This window comes from Octodon degus, unplaced genomic scaffold (genome assembly GCF_000260255.1).
Source record: "Octodon degus isolate 3935 unplaced genomic scaffold, OctDeg1.0 scaffold00069, whole genome shotgun sequence".
Taxonomy (NCBI): Eukaryota; Metazoa; Chordata; class Mammalia; order Rodentia; family Octodontidae; genus Octodon; species Octodon degus.
The window spans coordinates 6,743,414-6,763,867 of record NW_004524645.1 but is presented as its reverse complement, the minus strand read 5'-3'; the positions used below and the strand labels follow the sequence as shown (position 1 = coordinate 6,763,867).

Below are 20,454 nucleotides of genomic sequence, written 5' to 3'. Positions count from 1 at the left end.
AAAAGCTACAACTCTTGTTGCATAGGTTCTGCTTTCCCTTGGTCTTAACCATCCAGCAGAAAAGTGTAAAAACAAATTATAAGAAGTAAAGCCATGCTGTTATGTTGAGCTGTTGCGGACTCTGGTCAAAAATTTCTGACATTGCCTGTCAAGCGGAAGACCCAATACTATTATGGACTACTGAACTCTTTTAGAATATTTTGCTGAGTTTACACACATATAATATTCAAATGCCAGAACTTAACAAAAAAAGGGGGATACAGATGAATGTCCATTTTGTATCTGTGTATTCAAAGTTGTTAGGATAGATATATAGTTATGTTCTCTTAATAAATAGAGGAATTTGTTCTAATGGTGTTTGTAAATAGGATATCAAGTCCACATCTTGTACAGCAAATATCCACTAAGAAGAATGTAGGCAATGTGTTAATTATTGAAACTGTCCTACCAATTTGGTTTGAAACTGTCTCATTGCCATTTGTTTCTCAAACAAATTATGGAATAAAAGGTCCTCTTAGGAAAGCCTATCGTGTTTCCCAGTAGTTTGGATTTCATATGAAAATGTGAACATAAATAATTTTTTTCAGGCTCAGGAGATAGCTCAGTGGCATAAGTGCCTGCCTCATAAGCACAAGGTCCTGAGTTTGATCCCCAGTATGGCAAAAAAAATCAAAACTGAATAAATTGTGAAGACAGTAGATTAATGAATATCAAAAATGGTGGCATAGGGGCTGGGGAGTTGGCTCAGTAGGATAAGTGCTTCCCTGGCAAGCACAAGGGTCTGAGTTCAATCCCAAGTTCTGAAAAATAAAAATGGTGGAATGAAAGTGCAAGGTTTTGAACTTTGTTAAATTGCATTTTTACCATTTATCAAGACAAGAATGCATGAGTTCTTACTGAGCCAAATAACTGCTATGGAAGGTAGCCAAATGTGAGTTATCTTGGAAGTGTGCCAACCAGTAGGGCTGACTGCTTGCAGCAAGAAGAGTGGAATGTGGAATGTGCTGCTGGGAGGTGATAGTTAAGAGGAGATAATAAGACATTGGCCAGAAAATACCTCGTTCATGTGGAAATAATGTAGGATGCAGGATCCCAAGGAAACTTCAAGGAATTTCAGGTTCATTTCAAGAAGGCAAACTCTCAGAGGCTTGCCACCAATAATTATAATATATTAGTCAGTAACATGAAACTTTATTCTTTGGTTTCCTTTACCCTCATCCTTGATAGCTAGAAGTAAACAACTAGAGTAGGGGAGAAAACTGGAAGTGAACGTGCAGGAACTGGGAAGAAACAGTGCGCTCCATATAGCTGCACAGCTTTAAGACAAAGACCAGGCTTAAATGGGTGGCAAAGGAGGGAAATAACACCTTCGCTGTGACACTGAAGGTTTGTTTCAGCTTGATGATTTTTTTAGAAAACTGTGCATGGAATATATTAAAGTATTTATCAACAATGCTTTAGCTGTCTATTTTTTAATTGTTGAATTTTATTAGTGCATATTATATAATGATCACATTCATCATAGGGAATTTGTACCTGCACATAACTTAATTCTTTTTTTCCATTCTCCTCTCCTCCTTTCAACCCCTTTCCCCTCATCATCTATAAAAGCTTTGTTTTTGGAATTTTTCTTCCATTGTGTTTTCTTTAATCCCGTTTTTCTTCTTATCCTTCCCCTCACCACTCCCATGTTCCCATTTGAACATATTCTTCCTACTTACCAAAGTCTGTCCTACATTTTGCCTCTAATAAATAGCTGTCTATTAAATTATAAACTACATGTTTGTATATTGTGGATCTAATGCATGGCACACAGTAACTGAAAATCTGTGGAATCCTCAAGTGTACTGTAAGCCCAGGGAAGACACAGGCAACTAAAGATGCTTAATTACAGTGATTGGAGAAACAGAACCACTGCTTACTTAGGCCCTCTGGATCTTAACCCATTCAGTAGACTGCCTGTGTATGCAAACGTCATGTGCATGTATGCATACACATATAGTGTAGATAAATATATACTGTAAACTTTTATTTCATTGGCAGCCCACCTATACCAAAATAATAGACCATTTAAGAACAGAGAATCTTTTATTCATAGGGTCCTTTATGAAATTTCTAATATAAACCCCTATTCCATACAAGAGTCTTTTCTACTAATGTATCAACAGAGAGCAATAACAACAGAAATAACAAGAAGAGTTTCAGTGCCTGCCATGTACAAAAACTGATCTAAATGATTTATATAGGTAATAGCACATCTCATCATCGTATCATTTTAAAGTTCATAGGTAATGATGTTCTCACTTCAGCGTATTTAGCATGAGGAAATATGCTTAACAAGGCTAAGTGGAGTGATGGCCTCAAAACTTTAATCCAGTCCTATCTATATTTCAAAATAAATCTTTATGTAGTTATTTTTAATTGCTAAGAATTTTAGAGAACTTCAGAAAAGGGTGCCTGCTCCCTTACAGAAATTTCATTTTTAAATTTCATGTCCTATTATTATTATATCCTCCAATATATTAAAACTATTTTCTATAAAACTTTATTCATGGATTCTGCTTCAAGTCTACTTTATGTTCTACAGGCCTAATGTGGAAGAACTTATTTAATCAATGAGGATTTATTGAGCATCTAGTCTAAACCATGTATTGTTCTAGGTACTGAAGTTGATACAATGAAAGTGATAAAGTTCCTGCCTACATGGAATATATACCCTATTGATCATCTTTCCACAGTTCTCCTCTGTTTATTTTAATCAACATGAGTTTCTTTTCTTCTCAGTGCAAATTCCTGAAAGAATTTTACATGTCTTATAGTATATAGTAAGATACAATAAACATATACAAATGTATTTATAATCATGCTTGTAAAAGGAAAACTCTAAGATGGTAAATAAATTGTAATGAATAGATCATATAGACTAATAAACTGATTCCTTAGAGTGTGCAAAGACTTGGGTTTTGTCCTTACTATCACAAAAAAATTATGCTGGAATACATTTTTAATGCCACAGATAAAGGCACATAGTATAGAATTGTAAAAAAGTTTAATTTCAGTTCTCTGTGTATTCATGTGTGTGGGTGTGTTCACAAATGCCAGTAAGAAAATGACATGTCAAAATCTTAACAGTAGTTATCTACTAGATGCATATTATGGTTTTCTATCTTTCCTATAACAAGTACATCTTATTTTTAAAGTGGAGTATGTATGTGTGCGTACCCTGTATGCTGTGTGCTGTGTTGCAGTGGGCCCTGGCGCAATTGTCCAGTTAGCATAGTGAAGCATCTGGTCAGAGACTGCAGTGTTCTTAAATTAAATGAGTATTTGTATGTTTGTGTGTGTGTGTGTGTATATATATATATATATATATATATATATATATATATATCAGCAAGTGTATGGTCAATTCTTTATTCTCCATGACTCATTTTTCATTTCACTTTTGTTTCTCATTGTCATCCAGATGAGTCAAATCTCACGGTCAGTTGAGAGCCAACTGTGTTTAATAATAGCTAAGAAAAGTATGTGTAGGAAGATAAACCTGCTGTAGCAAAAGAACAGCCACTGTGAGTTCTGAGCCAAGTATAAAATCATGTTTGATTGTACCATTTTTTTAGTTTATCTGAGTTCCTAATTGCCTGTTTATAACAAGATCACTGATCAGTGACCATTTAGCGATAGTTTTGACTGTTCATGCAGAATCAAAATAACTTCATAGAGTGAATAACAAATTTATAAAAACCCAAGCTCCCATTTTAAAAATGAATGACTACGCTTTCCATAGCAATGGACAGTTCGAGGCTAAATGTCTTATGCTTTGACATTATCTACTCAAAATTTGTCACTAGTACTTTGGCTGTCTATTAAATTATAAGATATATGTTTGTGCATCCTGAAGCCTAATGGCATGCATGCAGTGATGGCCCTACCTAACAGCTAGAGAGAATAAGCAAATGAACCTGTTTGGGAGGAGGCATCGAGTGGGTTAGAATTTCTATTCAGTAAAATTCATCTGTGATTATGTAGCTGAAAAAAGCTTTTAGTATTTCTGACCTCTTTATTCCAGTAGATATATGACACATGTACATTATACTACTTGCTATTTTATACATGTACAAATATAAGAGATCTCAATTTGTTTTTCTGTAGGCATACAAAATCTAATGTTTACATTTCAAGGCATAGGATTTCATAAATTATATAACTATTTTACCAGTATATAGTCTTCCTCTATTATATCCAAGACCTCCTTCATATTGTCATCTTATATCCCAAACATAAGAGACAATGTGGAACATGATCTAACACCTCTCATCATGTAAAAAGCAGCACAAATGAACATAAGATCAAGCAAGAAAAGATATGAGATTACATCTCAATTATTTTCTGGAACTGGATTTTGGAGATAATGCTCAACTAGTGTAAAGCAGTGTACACTGAATGCTAAATTAAACTGACATTAGAGGCATAAAAAGAAAAAAAGAAAAATCAAGGTCATTTGTAGAAATTAAAACAATTTTTGAAGTTTATCACAAAGAAATGATAAATGAGGAGATAAGTTTAACCTGATTCAAATACATAGAATGGATACATATAATGAAACATGATACAGTATGCCACTGTTTGGTACAATTTTTATGTTTTTATGTATCAGCTAAAGCAAATTTTTAAAAAATTAGGAAAGATAAAAGGCTTAAAAGCTAAAAATAAATTGAACTCATTTTCTAAGAAAATTGAAGTCAGTGGCTCAATACACTCTTGAAAGAGGAAGCACATGCAAGCACATTTCTGGAGTCCTAGGCCATTTCACAAGCATGACATTTATCGGTAGTTATTTAATCAATATTTATACATGTAGAGAGGTTGTGCCACATAAAAATGGATGCAGAGCCATTTATGGATCATTATTTGAGATGCTTCAACTTATCTATGTATTCTTAATATTCATCCCATACTTGTGTATCCACCTGCTATATTTCTGCAATGATGATCTGGAGTGACTACAGTTTTGTCTCCAGGTAACTGTGTTATTAAAAAATAATAACATATCAGCCACTAAAGTAAGACACAGTACAGCAAAATAAGGTGCACAGCAGAAAATATACATATACCTGATTTGATACACCCTTATATTTTGTATTCATTTCACATACATGGCTATTGTGTATTCATTTCATAAACATGAATAATATTCATTTCATATATATATATATATATATATATATATTCATTAGTATGTGTTTCCTGCATGAATTTCCAGGAAATTCCTAATTTAAACATTTATTAGTGTAAATGGATTCACTAATGATATGAACCACAGCATCCTCACCAATAAATAGCCTATATTATATCAGTCTTGATCTGATTCCTGTGAACTTCATGGCTTATAAACATCTGAGGTCAAAAGCACTTCAGGGCTTCTCAGAATTGCTGAGCAATGTTTCTATTACTCAATTCCTTTTTTCTCTCAATCCTGATTCCTTTGTATCCTAACTGATTTTGAAGGCCCCCTATGTCCTCAAAGCCCTGCTGCTTTCAAACTTAGCTTGTTATTCTCTTACTGCACTCACATTTCTAACAGTGCCATAGGTTGGCAAAACTTCTCTCTCCGAAGAATTCTCTCATCCATGAATCCTTTGACAAACATGTCAGGTCATTTATTGTCCAGTGAGAAGATTTCTTACCTTTGGCAGAGATGCCCTGGAACCTGAACTCTGGGTGGTCATCGTTAAGACTGTGGTGATGCCCAGCGCAACCCTAGCAGGGGCTGCATCCATGTTTATCCAAAAAGAGACCCAGGACAAAATGACTATCAACAGGCTGGGAATGTACATCTGGATCAAATAATATCCCATTTGGCGTTCCAGGTGAAACTTGACCTCAATGCAGGTAAACTTTCCTGGAAACAGCAAATTATCATTTAAAGTTTAATTTGAATCCATTAGTTCTACCATCTTATTTTTTTAAAATTAAGCGTGCTAAAGATAGATTGAGAATATTACACAAAACTCTCACCCTATATAAACATTTCAACCTGTAATGGAGATAACAGTGTGAAAATGAGTGATTTAAAGAGTTGATGGACTAAAGCCATATGGTATATTTATTGTTTTAAATTTGTGCTTGTTGTAGTTGTATTGTTTTAGACAGATCTTGAGAATTTGCAAACCTGACATAAGCTGATCAGTGGAAATAACATATTCAAAATGTGTACAGTTACAATATGCAGTATATAGCACACATATAGAACTCATGGTAAATACTGTATAGTATATAAAATCTGTCATATAATATGTAATGTTTGAAACTGTTTCCCTGTAAGTTGTAAGACGAGCTCCCCGTGTAATTAAATAACTGCATCTATTTTTGTGTTATCAATCACAAATGAGAAACATACATTTTTATAAATGGTATGTGTACTCATGTCATTGTAAAAAAATCCTAGAGTTAAAAATTTCCTAGATCTAATTGTTTGAGAACATTTGAAAACTGTAGCATTATTTTGCTTATGAAAAAAAAGCGTATATGAGAATCTTAAAACTATTAACATGGTGCTAACAAATGTTTTTGCCTCTTGCTACTTCCCTCCCCACTTTAATCAGTTTTTTTTGTTGCTGTTGTTTGTTTGTCTTTGTGGCTGGCTCAGCTGGCATGGCATATGGTGCTGGGGATTGAACCATGGTCCCTGCACTTACCTAAGCTTGCCTAAGCAGGCACTTTAGACCACTGAGTGATCTCACCGGCCCATCTCTTCAATCAGTTTGGAATTAGAACCCCAATGATAATTTGGCTTAGTCCATGCAAATTATAAGAGATGGAGTTCAATTCTCCTTCATCAGGAAAAAGGCCTTTGAATCAGATTTAAATTGCTTCATGAGATGTCACTGTTGAGTGTTGCAACAAGTGTTTTCAGGCTATTCTACTCAGCGAGGGACCTGGATCAGTCACTGGACAAAGCATCATGTTTGAGTCCCTCCCCATGATCAGCATCTGTGGTATAGGAGCAAATTCGTAGGAAAAGCCACCAACTCTAATGAGTGGATATACTCTTCCAGACAACACAGGTGTCCATTTGTTGGCCCCGCCTCACATTTTCCCTCATACCCTGTATGTCTGTCAGCACTACTTGTCCAAGACTTTAGAGTCAGCTGAATTCTTTCCATCTGTTGTTCGCCCAAACTATTTCTGTGCAGGACTAGATAGCATAATAGTTCTCTTGGTTTGTATTATCCCTCTCTTCTACTGTGGCAGGCATACAAATTAACCTAAGGATCCAATATCCAGAAGACATATCAAGAAGGGCCAGAATTCAAATATTTCCTTTATATTAATGAAGTCTGTTAAACCTTTTCTCAGACTCATTTGACATCAAATGTGTAGTAAGAAAGTAGTAAAGGATTCCCAATTCTTCCTCCTTCTATATTTTGGAAAAATTGTCTGTTCTGTTCACCAATTCATTCAAGAGTGTACAGGAATCTTACCTGTCTAGATGTTTTTAGCTCTATTTGTTTGGTAAATATATAATAATTAAGGTGATAGGATATATATTCTAAACTGCAAATGGATCCCACTTGAGTTTAGCAGCTGAAAGAAAACTTACCAGTGTTGTAATGCTTTGTGCAGTAGCCAAGTTCCTTCTCTTCTTTCAGAATAAATTGGGGCAAGGTCAGTCCTTCAGCCACTTGCACTGGACCATCACTTAACCATTCAAATATCAGATCATTCATTGTGTATCCAACTAGAGTGAGGACATTATAGTGGAAAAAGTGAATGCATCATGTCAAGAAGACTTGGAAGTCTATATAAAGAAACAGGAACATTTTCTAAAGCGGACATATGCTCAATCATTTCAAAAGCATTCTTAATATGAGAGTTGGAGCCCAGGAAATTGAAGAGAGAAACTAATTTTGTATTATTACTTTTGTGTATAATGGAAGAATGGAATTTATAAAGTCTGTTTTCTTCTGCCACTTTATTCACTCTTTCCAAAGAACAAATAAGTAAACAAACATAAAAATCATTTTAAGATTGTATTTGGAAGATCGGTGTCTGTGGCAATCCAATAAGACAATTTAATTCATGGAGCCAGTCTTGGTATTTCAAATGAAACCATTTTTTTAAATAAGAATGAATTCATCAGAGGTCTGCTTAAAACATTCCAATTGCAAAATTGGCCCCTCTCCTTGGGTCTATTAGATTTTACTTTCAGAAAACTTACATTAAATATTTATGCTTGAGCCAGGGAGATAGTTCAATGGAATATATGCTTCCCTGGCAAGCTCAAGGGCCTGAGTTCAATAACCAGTTCCACCAAAAAAAAAAAAACAAAAAAAAACAAAAAAAAAAAACTCTCAATTATGTTAGCTCTTGGGAAAAGCTGTAACCAGGTAACCTAAGAAGTGATAGGATAGGCAAATCAACAATATGAGTTTGTATTAATGTTTTGCTAAATAGGCTTACTCATTACAATTATTATTATGGAGTAAAATAGATTATATTTTCTGTAAAGTCTTATTGTTGCAGGTCTTGAGCCATCCAAATTAAAATAATTTGTAAACCAAAGTGCTTCTGCATCTTACTCCATACCAAAAAAACACAAAAATGACAGCTGCTCTTTTAGACATTATTTCTCTGCCCCCACTTTTGTTTGTGATACTTGAACTCTTAAAATGATACTGATAATGACAAAGAATATTATGGAGGTTTTGGCTGACCAGTAAACTCACCATGGTAATTAAAAGTAAAGATTCATTTACTTGTTTAGTGTGAGCAAATGACTCACTAAAGCTACCCAGAAATCATTGGCAAAGTTAATTGGAGTCTACTTTCTACTTTTAAATTTTTTTTTAATTCTTAAAGACAATTAAAAAATTGTAACAAAGAAAGCAACCATGAGAAATGATACAGATTTTCACTTAACAAAATAATAGGAATTCAACAATGGTTGTTACATTGCATATTGTTGTCTTCAAATTAGTTGTTCAGAATACCAGGCATAAGAATGAAAAATTGATCCAAGAATTATAAAAACTTAAAAAAAGAGAAAAAATATAAGGATTAACTGCAGAAATCAGCAGTATAGTTATCCAAGCTAGCCTGTTTGTTTACATATATATTTCTCTTTGTCTTCCTTATGGCATTCTTTTCTCCTTTCCCTCAACCCAGTTGTTCCTTTGATCACCTTTTAAATTCAAAGCCAAAAAATAAAACATGGAAATCTAGGAATCCCAAAGAGGATCCTTTGATGGTTCATAAAGAGAACAACTAAACCTCTCTCTTACACTGCAACTCAGGATGAGTACATCTGGGGTACCTCCAACAAATATCTAAAGCTTACCAAGTACCCCAAGGCATTCTCTCCTAAGCTTCTCTCTGACCACCACATGATAGTCCTTGACTGACTCATAAAGCCTCGATATAGCCCAGACAGGAAAGATAAAATGGTGAGAAAGCAGGAGATAATATTGGGGTAGAAAAATAAAGTGTTTTCTACCTTGTGCACCTGAACTTAGTAATAAGCACACAGCTGATTCTTTGATATTATTTCTATAAAGAGCAAGTATATTCACTAATTGAAGGTTTTTCAAAGTTTTAAATGAGATTCACTTTACAGAAAGAAACAGAAGTATTGGGTTGAGAGAGGGGAGAGTTTGGAGTAATAGAGAAAGACACGAAGAAGGAATCATTATGTAAAAAAGTGTTTTCTCAACCTTCTTAAGAGAGGGGGCAATAGAGAAAACAATGAATACATAAAACCTATTATAAATCACAAATTCTCATTTTATTCCTGACAGCTTCTTAAAACAAAGGTGTTTCATTATTTTATTTGTGTGGGAAGTTTCAAAGGAAATCTTTAGTGATTTTAAAAGATGAGAAAAAAACTCTGTCACCATGTCTTTTTAAAAGATAATAGTTGATGTGTCTTTCTATAGTTATTATTTTTCTAAGCCAAGAAGTTAAATGTGGGGCTGGAAAAATAGCTCAGTGGACTAAGCACCTACTTAAGCAAACACAGGGACCAGGTTTTGATCCTTAGCACCATGTTTTGTGCTAGCCCCACCCTTGGATTTGCTGAGCCAGCCACCAGAGACTGGGCATGGTGGTGCATGCCTGTAATTTCAGCTCTGGGGAGGCTGAAAATAAGAAAAACACTACAAGTCTGAGCTGCATAGTAAGACCCTGTAACGAATACATTAAAAAAAAGAATTTAAAAATATTTCTTTGCCCCTATCTCACTAAATCTCCTAACATCCCTGTAGATCAGTAGTACTTATTATTGTTTTTATTCTGCAAACACAGAAAATAGACAGACAAACATTGTACTGTGTCCTTAGTGTGAGATCCTGAAAAAAAATGGAATCAGAAGGGTATAATAGATACTTGGAAAAGGGAATGAACTTATTCAAAAGGAAAGAGCAACTGAGTTGAGGAGAAGGACAGTAGGAGTGGGGGAAAGTGATTTATCTATGTACATAAGCAGGATGGTTTGGACAACTGTACTGTGCATTTCTGCTGGTATATGGAAAGGAACAGATAATACTTAATTTGTTTTGCATCCTTGTTTCAATTGATGGTACTTTTCTTAATTTCCTATGCATTTCTTTTTTCTTTTTCCAATTTTACATACATATATCTGGTAATATAAATAACTGGCTGGAAGACAATACTATGTATTACAACAAATTCTGTGAAGTTCATATTATTTTGTTAAGTGAAATTCTGTATCACTTGTAATTTTTCTGTTTTAATTTTAATGTGTACTCTCTTTAAAAAATACAAAATGGAAGAAAACAGACAGAAAAAGCCAGGAAAAACTATGTGTATCTGAACTAAAAATTCCATTACCTTAGAGACATCAGCAATATATGTTATATTTCAAAGATTTCTGTGGCATTAGGGCTAGGAATGGAAGTGAACAAAGTGGATGACATTTCCCTACCTCCTTCTCTATACCTTCATACATCTATTGCTTATCTAAGGCAGATATCTCTTACTTTGTCTTACCCTTTTTTTCCCGGAACTGGGGATTGAACTCAGGCCCTTGCGCTTGCCAGGGAAGCGCTTATTCCACTGAGCCATCTCCCTGGCCCGTTATGTGTCTTTTTCTATCTCATCTCTTCTACCTTGTTTTTGACCTCTGCTGACTATGGCCTTGTTTTTTATTCTCAAAGCAGTTATCCCTTCCTGCCAGAATTCCCTTGGGGATGATTGTCTATATGGCCAAAAGACGGAAAGAAATAAAATTACCTCAGTAAAGACTGATTCATTTTAAAGATTGAATGGCTAATAAACTTAATTTTCCCAGGAGACATTTTCATTTCAAAGAAAAATTTACTAAATCAGGCTTTTTTTTAAAAAAAAAGAGAGGGCAAGCATTTAGAATTTTAGAATGAAGGGTTGTTTATATTGTATTCATAATGAGCTTCTCCAATGAGACGTGTGCACAACATTTGTTCATTTGGAATTAGGACCTTGTGTGCTGATAAAGAGATAGAGAATGAGTCTTATGAGTCTTTAGTCCTTAATGATACACTAAAGGAACAAAGTAATTCTTTAAAGCAAGCAGACAGTCATATCAGCAGTGGCTACTTACAACTCTCCAGCTGCATTGTACAGGTCTGAACATCCATTGGAAAGTTCTTCAAGTCCATGGGACAGGATAAGGTCAAGGTGAGTCTTACCAAGAAAAAATGTAAAAATAAATTTTAAATCTTGAGTTTTCATTTTTGAGAAAAAAACAAAAATCCACTTGTCATTAAACAAAATATATTGATTTAAATACTGAAATCTGAGGGCTGGCGGGTTAGCTCAGTTGTATAAAGCACCTTCCTAAGCAAAATCATTCATTGGCAAGGGACTGTGGTTCAATCCCCAGCACCACATGCCACACCAGACCTGCTCTTAAGGTAGCCTGAGACAGCTAAAAAAATCATTTTAAATACTGAAATCTAAGCTCTCACTCAAGGCATTGCTTTTCAAATAACATTTAGTCATTGGTAATTTAAAAAATATATTGTAGTATTTTACCAGAGCTCCTTAATCTCTATTTCCCATCTTCTAGCCTTTGACTCTGTCTCCATTCCCCTGCCCCCACCAATTGAGCTTGTTATAAGTTTATGTTAGATTGAGCAAGGCCACCAAAAAATGCTGTAATGTGAACAATGTGCTCTTATCCACACTGATGTCCAAAGGACATCAGGTTTATACCATTTTAGAGTTATTCTCTGGGTACATGAACTTTGCATCAAGAGAAATAAATGATATGATAAGCATAAATGATTATGATAAGCATTGATTCCCCTTTATTTAAATGGGTCCCTATCATTCTAAAGTTCAGTGCTACAAATTCTTTTCATTGTATCTCAAACACTTCAATATTCTAAGACCATTCCGATGATTATACTATCACCTAAATTCTCTTTTACTGTTCTGCTCAGTTTTACTCTCCCTTCCTGATTATTTCCCCTCTATTCACTTCCTCTGTTTCATATTCTATTCATTTGTGCCACACATTTATTTTATTGAGAAACAAATAGCAATGAGACAGTTTCAAAATTGATTAATAGGACAGTTTCAATAATTAATACATTGTACATTGTTATCTTCTTAGTGGTTATCCATAGTACAAGATGCAGACAGGATATCCTGTCCAAACACTATTAGTTCAAATCTTTCTTCTCAGTGAATTAAGTGAAAATAGCTGTAATCTATCCTAACTATTCTGCATATACAGATACAAAATGGTCCTTCCTTTGTATCCCCTTTTTTTGTTTAGTCCTGTCAGAAATGCATATTCCATTGGCATCTAAATATTATAGGTGCATGGATTCAGCAGAACAATCCAACACAGTCCATCAGTCCACAATAGTAGTGAGTTATCCACAAAAGTTGTTGACTTAAGCCTTTCACAGCTCAGCATATTAATATGCCTTTACTTTTTAGACCTCATTTTTATACTTTTCTGCTGGATGGTTAAGACCAAGATAAAGCAAGACCTGTATAATAATAAATGTAACTTTTGTATCTGATAAGGTCAGTCAAGTCCCCTCAGGATTTATCCTGTAACCCTGTACTACAGTTTGTAGATACTTTGTCAGTGTCAGCCATGTGGACGAGTCATGGCCATTCCTTGACCAATTTGCTCACTGCTGGTGGGAATGTCGACTGGCACAACCATTATGGAAGTCAGTATTGAAACGTGTTAAGAAACTAGGACTGAAAATCTCATTCAAGTCAGGTATCCCTCTACTGGGAATTTTCCTGGAGGAACTTAAAACATTATATCATAGTGATATATGTACACCTATATTTATAGCAGCACAATTTGTGATAGCCAAATCTTGGAAACAAGCAAGATGCCCTTCAACTGAGGAATGGTTGAAAAAGATATGGTATTTTTGTACAATGGATTATTACTCAGCTATAAAGAATGACAAACTTGAAGCATTTATATTTAAGTGGATGCCACTTGAAGATATACTCATAAGTGAAATAAACCAGACACACATGTGTAAATATTGTATAATCTCCTTAGTATAAGAAATCAAAAGAAGACCTACAAATAGAAGGGTGTAACACAATTAAAAGGAAAGCTAGAACTTGAGGATTGGACAATGAGGAGAGGAAAAGGAGAAAAGCTGGAAAACAGGACAGGGAAAAAGCCATACATTTGTACGCAGAAGATGGGCAAGGTAGTGATCCTGAGAAACATCAGCAGGCTTTTGAAACTAGCAGTTAATTGGTAGGATTCTCACCCTGACTAACTATACATGCTGATACCTGTGAATCAAACAACTGCACTGAAGATAGAAATGTGTAATAGAAGGGTCACGCTTGGAATGCCTGTCATTCTGGTCTTCTAAATACGTACTTCTTGTCATGACATACCAATTACTGTCATACTGTCTCACAAGTAAAAGTTGTTTTTTTGTTTTTTTTAAATGGGTAATAAATGAAAAAAGACACAAGCAAAAGAAAAAAAAAGTCACTGGGCTGTCCTGCTACAATGCTGTATATGGTTAGATGGGCCACACATTTTGAAAAAATGGTTAAATTTGAAATGAGATTAGACAAAGAATCCATGCTGACAATCTTCAAAGTCACTTGAAATACAACAGTGAGTGAGTGGGAACAAGACAAAATGCAGTGCAGCATGATCACAATTACAAAGAAACACACCACTATATTAAGAATAGATATTGTGGGGCCGGGGAGATGGCTCAGTAGAATAAGCGCTTGCCTGGCAAGCCCAAGTGTCTGAGTTTAATCCCCGGTTCCGCCCCCCCCAAAAAAAACAGATATTGTGGTTAGTCGAATGATTCGTATTTTGCTTTTATTTTATATGCTACATTGTCTATATTGACAAGCATAGGTTATTTGGTAATGTTCATAAATATATTTATCTGTTTTTATCTTTATGTAATTAAATATACTTTACCTCAGATAATGGCTGAAAGATAAAGTTACAAGTTATATTTTATTCATAATATTTTTGCTATTATAATCTTATTAAATAATAAATATTTCACTTTCACTGTTAAACAAATTAACTATTTGTGAGCTGTTCTGAGAAGCCAAACACCATGATTCTAAAAAAATGGTTTTGAATTTTAAACAACTGACTTAAAATAACACTTTAGACAAGGTAAATAATTTTTGTCAGTTGTGGAGTTCATTTGTAGAAATAGGTATAAATATATATCTTAATTAGCTTTATATTATTAGTCCATGTGTGTTAATAAATTATAACATCATTTTGCTTCACATAACAATATACATAACATCACAGCATCATTTTGTTTCCCATAATAATATACATAACTATAACTTGTCAATTTGTAACTCAAAAAATTAAAATAGGCCTATCACATAAAAATAATCAAATAGTTTGTAGGTAATTTTAGTGACTCAGAATAGAAAAATTTGAAAATTTCAGTATAATTTTGTAAACTCTACCTTTGAGAAATTAAAAAATATTAATATGAAATATTTTATTCTATTTTGTTTTATTTTTTGTTTTTTAGGGAAAGGTCCACAGGGTGTTCAGGGTCTCAGTACTAGATCAGACTTGTAGTGATCCGCCTGTTTACATCCTCCCAAAAGCTGGGATTACAGGTGGGTGCCATCTTGCCCAGTCTCATCACTCTCCCAGTGTGCTGGGGGGTGGGACCAGCATGGCAGGCCCGGGAATCAAACCCCAAGCCCATGTGCCTGCTTGCAGGCAGTCTAATCTGCTAAGCTATTTGGCCAGTCCCATAAATAGTTTAAACTGCAAATGAATACAGCTTAAAGAACACATGGCACAGAATTCTACTATATAGTATTTGCTAATGGAAACAACTTAATTTTAGTATGACTAATCATATGCTGAGTTTAATGAACTTTCACATGTATTTGATGAGCAGCATCCTCACAACACTGTTTTATTTTATTTTTTTTAATTATTTATTTGTGTATGTGTGTGTGTGTGTGTGTGTGTGGCCAGCTCAGCCCGCCAGGGGGCGGGGCTGGCTGGCATGTGGTGCTGGGGGATTGAACCGTGGTCCCTGTGCTTTGCTAAGCTTGTTCTAAGTAGGTGCTTTAGACCACTGAGCCATCTCACCAGCTCCACACAACACTGATTTTAGAAGCTTCTTTTGTGGCAGATAAAACAATCTTTCAGGGAGTCAGAACTTTTGGGGAGTCAAAATTATTAACAGCATTGAAGATGCCACTAAAAACAATTCACGAAACTATCCCTGAATCTTGTCTAAGCTGAGAACTCAGTGATAGTTTGCTCCCTTGTCTTTCTAATTTTCTTCCCAGATATTTTGCATTGCAATTCAGTGACTAACAATGATAAAGAAGAGAGTTAAGAGCTCTGCAGTTTGTTGAATCATTTCATCACCTGAGCAAATCAGAAGAGATTGTAAAGATTTAATTGGTCCTGTATGAGCTGCAAGCTCATAGTTTATGACATGAAGTTTACCATATATCTAAACATACATCTAAAAATCTAGATTTTCCCATTTTCACTCGCAGTGTACATTAAGTACAGAAAAGTAAACAAATATAGAGTTATAGCAAAATGATTTTTAAAATCTATATTCACCCACGTGCTAAGCATTCAGAACCAGATTTATAATATTCCCATCATTCCATAATATTCTCTTGTGCTTTTTTCCTAGTGCAGAATTCCCCAAAGTAATGCCCATCTCATTTGTTTTTAAGGCTATTTTATGATTTGAAAAATATGAATTTTGAGGGGAAAACTTTGGTATTATTTCGTATATAGGTTTTTTTTTTTTGAACCAGGTATTGGACTCAGGCCCTTGCACTTGCTAGGGAAGTGCTTATTCCACTGAGCCATGTCCTTGGCCCTATTTTGTATATAGATGCCAAAATTACACCAAGCAGGACTACTCTTCACAATAATACAAAAAATGTAAACATTAATTTTACTTTGACCTAGCTCTCCATTTTTCTGTGTTCTTTTTCTTTTTTTCTTCTTTCTTTCTTTCTTTTTGAGGAAGTAGGCATCGAACTTAGGCCCTGGCACTAGCCAGGGAAGCGCTTATTTTACTGAGTTATCTCCCTGACCCTCCTCTCCATCTATTTTTAGTGAATCTCACAGAATTAAATATTTTAATTAAGAAGCCAGTATTCCAGATTTGCCTGGAAATTCAGACATCTCACTGGCAGATGCTGCCTACATTGTGTCAAATTTGTTCTTCTCTTTCCCACAATCTAAAGTCTTAAGGCCATTGCACCTGAAGGCAGTGAGCTGAGACTGCCCGTATTCCTTTTCATTTTGTTAAACCGCTCATTTTCTGAAGCATTATTGCTCATTCTCGCATTGTCAGTGCAGCAGACATACACATATTTGAGGTGCCCCACTCAAGTTTGCACAGGGGAAGGAATAAAGTTCCCTTACAGAGGGCTTATTTCTTTACTGAGTGTAAAAGGGCTGAGTAAGAATTCAAATTTTAAAAGCAAAGAACAAAACAATGCACAGAAAGTCAGTTTCTGCCAATTTTACCTTTCCTGCTTTTTCCCTTCTTTCTTTCCTTCACTTCACCTTGCTAATAAAACCATCTTGGTTCATTCCTAATTTAAAGCTTAGGTTACTGATGAATGCAGACATTACAAATGGATTTAGTTAACTTTATAGTGTCTTAAAATAAATCAAATATTATAATTTTTTACATTTTTTAGTTTTTTAAGATATATTAAGGCTGGGACTCTTTTTTTCTACCATCTATGACTATGCTTCCAACGGTGCAGGTATTCAGTAAATATTTGTTGACCCAAATGAATTAATCAGCATCTTGAAAATCTGTGGGAAATTTTCAGGCCCTTTTTTCCTATCAGAATGGGAAAGGAGAAATGATGCAGAAGGGAAGAGGTTGGCCATCAGAGGCCACAAGGTGTTGTCAAGTTGTGGAACTTTTGAAGGAGGCCAGAGAAGCTTGCCTGGGATCCTCTCTAAGTGGTTAGCAGATTCTCGCTAGAAATAGGCAAATCAACCTGAAGGAAAGCCAGGAAGCAAAGTCTACCTGCTCTTGAGCCTTGGTCACGTAGGTTAATATACTACCAGGCTCATTTTTATATTTCTAGGAAAATATAAGTTAATCATTTCACATTATGATGGTATGGCAGACAGGCTCCTTGGCTCATACAGCAACTACTAGTTTCTAAGAAATTCAGTAATAGAAGTGGAAATTCATTCCCAGTGAGATTATTGAAGGAAAAATACCATTGGAAGAGAAAATTAATTTCCAAGTAGAAATACAAATTTTAATGATTTCTCTGCTTGTCTGAAGCAAAGATTGACAGCATTCTATTTTGGGAGAGTTAATTCTAGTGGATACAATGGTCTGTCTTGTTTGGAGAGGAAGGACAAAAAATGCATCTCTATTTCTCAGGAAGAGCAAACAAATATTGGCAATATTGTTACTGTTTTCTGTTGGGGACCATATGTAGTGCGCTCTGTGTAGAATGATGCAAATGCATGATCTATTGGAGAGGATAGAGTCTATGATGTTTCCTTGGGATTAAAAGTGTCATGGATTGTGTCCAGTTGTCCCCCCAAAGCACCGTGTAATCATTGGGGTGGCTTCTAGGTTTTGTGATCAATTCATGATCCATTGTTTGGCTCATGGATGTGAATGCTACATCTGCGGTAGGGAGGATAATCTGCATAAAAATATGAATGAATGAGAGAGGCTTGCTAACCGTGTTAGCTGCTGCTTCTCCCTTTGCTCTTTTCTGTTTTCTGCCACCAGGATTGGCATGTGCCACTGTCCCTCTGCCATGTGGCAGCCAAGTATGGACTGAAACCTCCAATATTAGCTAAATAAACGTTTTCTTCCTTAATTCTTGGTTGTCAGGTATTTTGTCACAGCAACAAGAGAAAAGTAACAGACAAATAGTAAGAACAAAATAAAAGAATTCTACTGTTTCTGCTATTCATACTCATAATTTTCTGAACATCTTTTGCAGGTCATTTTGCAATCTCAGAGTACCTTCACCTGAAGCAAATGTATTTTCTCCATTGTTGAGATGAGTAACCTGAAACTCACAAAGTCTAAGCCATGTTTCCAAGTCACAAAATGAGTGAATAACTATAGTTAGATTCAAACCCAAGTTTAATTGACATTAAATTCCATTTACTTTCCATTCTAATACATTTCCTCCTTAGGAAAGCAGCAGAGTTGTTTGTAGACACATTAGTTGTCTTTATAATTTTTTCAACTATTCAGAATTCTCTTTACTTGTCCTTTTAAGAGCTCCTATAGCCTCTCATACTTATTTGGGGCTCTGTGTGGTATGCTTAGTTTACCCATAAAGAGCTATTTTGTCTTGACTAAACCTCTGAACTCCTTTCCATATCCACACCTCCATCCTGCTCAACAATTTTGTCATTCAAGTTGTTAGTAAAGATGGCCAGCTTGAAGTGCTTCTTCTCACAGGTGAATTTACATTCTTGAATATGATGAAAGCTTTAAATGCAAGTAGTACTTCTTAAAATAAGAACATCCTGGCAAACAGATAAAATAGTAATTGCCCCCACAGGGCTTTGTCATGAAATACTTTGGAACATAATCAACTGTTTCCTAGAGAACTTAGGGCTTACTGTACAAGGTAGATCTGTGAATTTTTCTTCCCTGCTGTTCCTTGACATTTCTCAACCATGTGATATTCTAGTGTCAGAGAGATTTGACAGGATGCATCAAGAGTTGAGCAAGAGTGTCACCTCAGCCCACCTAGATCTTTAGTGAAATTAGCCTAGGGGCAAGTTAGAAGTCAAAAGTGCATCATTAAGACAACTCGCACACAATGGACATAGAGAGAGAAAGAGGGAGAGGGAGAGAGGGATAGAGGGAGAAAGAAAGGGAAAGGGAGAGGGAGGAGAGAGAGAGAGAGTTAGTTAGTTAGTTAGTTAGTTAGTTAGTTAGTTAAAGAATTAGTGGATTATAATACACTTGGGCTTCCTGTCTGATCAAAGCATCCTTTAGGGTAATGAGTTTCAATCCTTTATAAGCAGCCTAGGTAATATTGATGCCAATGTCCTGGAGTGCACTTTAAGAAGCGCCACTTCAGCATGTCCCAAGGGATGACTTCACTGTCAATGTGATAGACTAAAAGGAAAAGGTTTGGAAAGAGAAATAGGAAAAAAGTTTAAGAAAGGGTCTGCAGTGTTTCAGTAGCATTAGCATTCCCTTTGGGAAACACTACTTTCTACTTGATACCACAGCAGGACAATTAACCCCAAGTAGACTGCTAAGTGATTGACTAGAGATAATGAGACAAGGAAGATTAATTCAAGGCCTAGTTGGTAATAGAGTGGCATATTGTAAAGTAAGGGCAGTGAAGCCCAGTTTAGTTCACTGGCATCCAAAACTAGGGTTATTATAGCCGGAAGACAGGGAGAGCTACCAAAAGAGATAGTGAGTAGTTTCTAGTTAGGTACAGAAAAAGCTAATACCATTGTTCTTATTAACAAATATGCATGTGCAAATGGTAAAAGTAGCCTAAAACTATATTCATGAAGGTGACAGTATATTAAGTCACTGTCTCTGATCTTAGAAAAATCAGCCACTGAAAATTTTTTTTAAAAAGCCATGAAGGTGGGGCTGGTGAGATAGCTCAGTGGTCTAAAGCACCTGCTTAGGCAAGCTTAGGCATAGAGCAGGGACCATGGTTTGATCCCCTGGCACCACATGCAGGCCAGTCCTGCCCCCAGGGTAGGCTGAGCTGGCCACAAAAAAAGGCAGGAAGGTAACTGCAAAAGAAGTGATGAAGGAGAAGACAGTGCAGGAAAGACTAGGTTCAGATCCTCAGTGAGGAGGGATTGTGTTAAGTAGAACTCCACATGAGTTTTAAAATATTACTTCTATTCATCAGCTTTTGGAAAATATTTATTAGTGCGATACATTACATACTTGAAATAAGACAGTTTCCATCTTGAAG

General features: G+C 35.4%; 1 protein-coding gene across 5 annotated transcripts in view; it reads right to left on the bottom strand.

Moving 5' to 3' along the window:
- Glra2 (glycine receptor alpha 2) overlaps positions 1–20,454 on the bottom strand; it is a 270,770-nt gene that overhangs the window by 166,059 nt on the left and 84,257 nt on the right. For all 5 annotated transcript variants that reach the window (XM_004635060.1, XM_004635063.1, XM_004635059.1 and 2 more), the window contains 3 exons: positions 11,597–11,679; positions 7,604–7,741; positions 5,688–5,902 (listed from right to left, as the gene is read on the bottom strand). In XM_004635060.1, the coding sequence (XP_004635117.1) occupies positions 5,688–5,902; positions 7,604–7,741; positions 11,597–11,679 (436 nt within the window). The remainder of the gene's footprint in view (positions 1–5,687; positions 5,903–7,603; positions 7,742–11,596; positions 11,680–20,454) is intronic.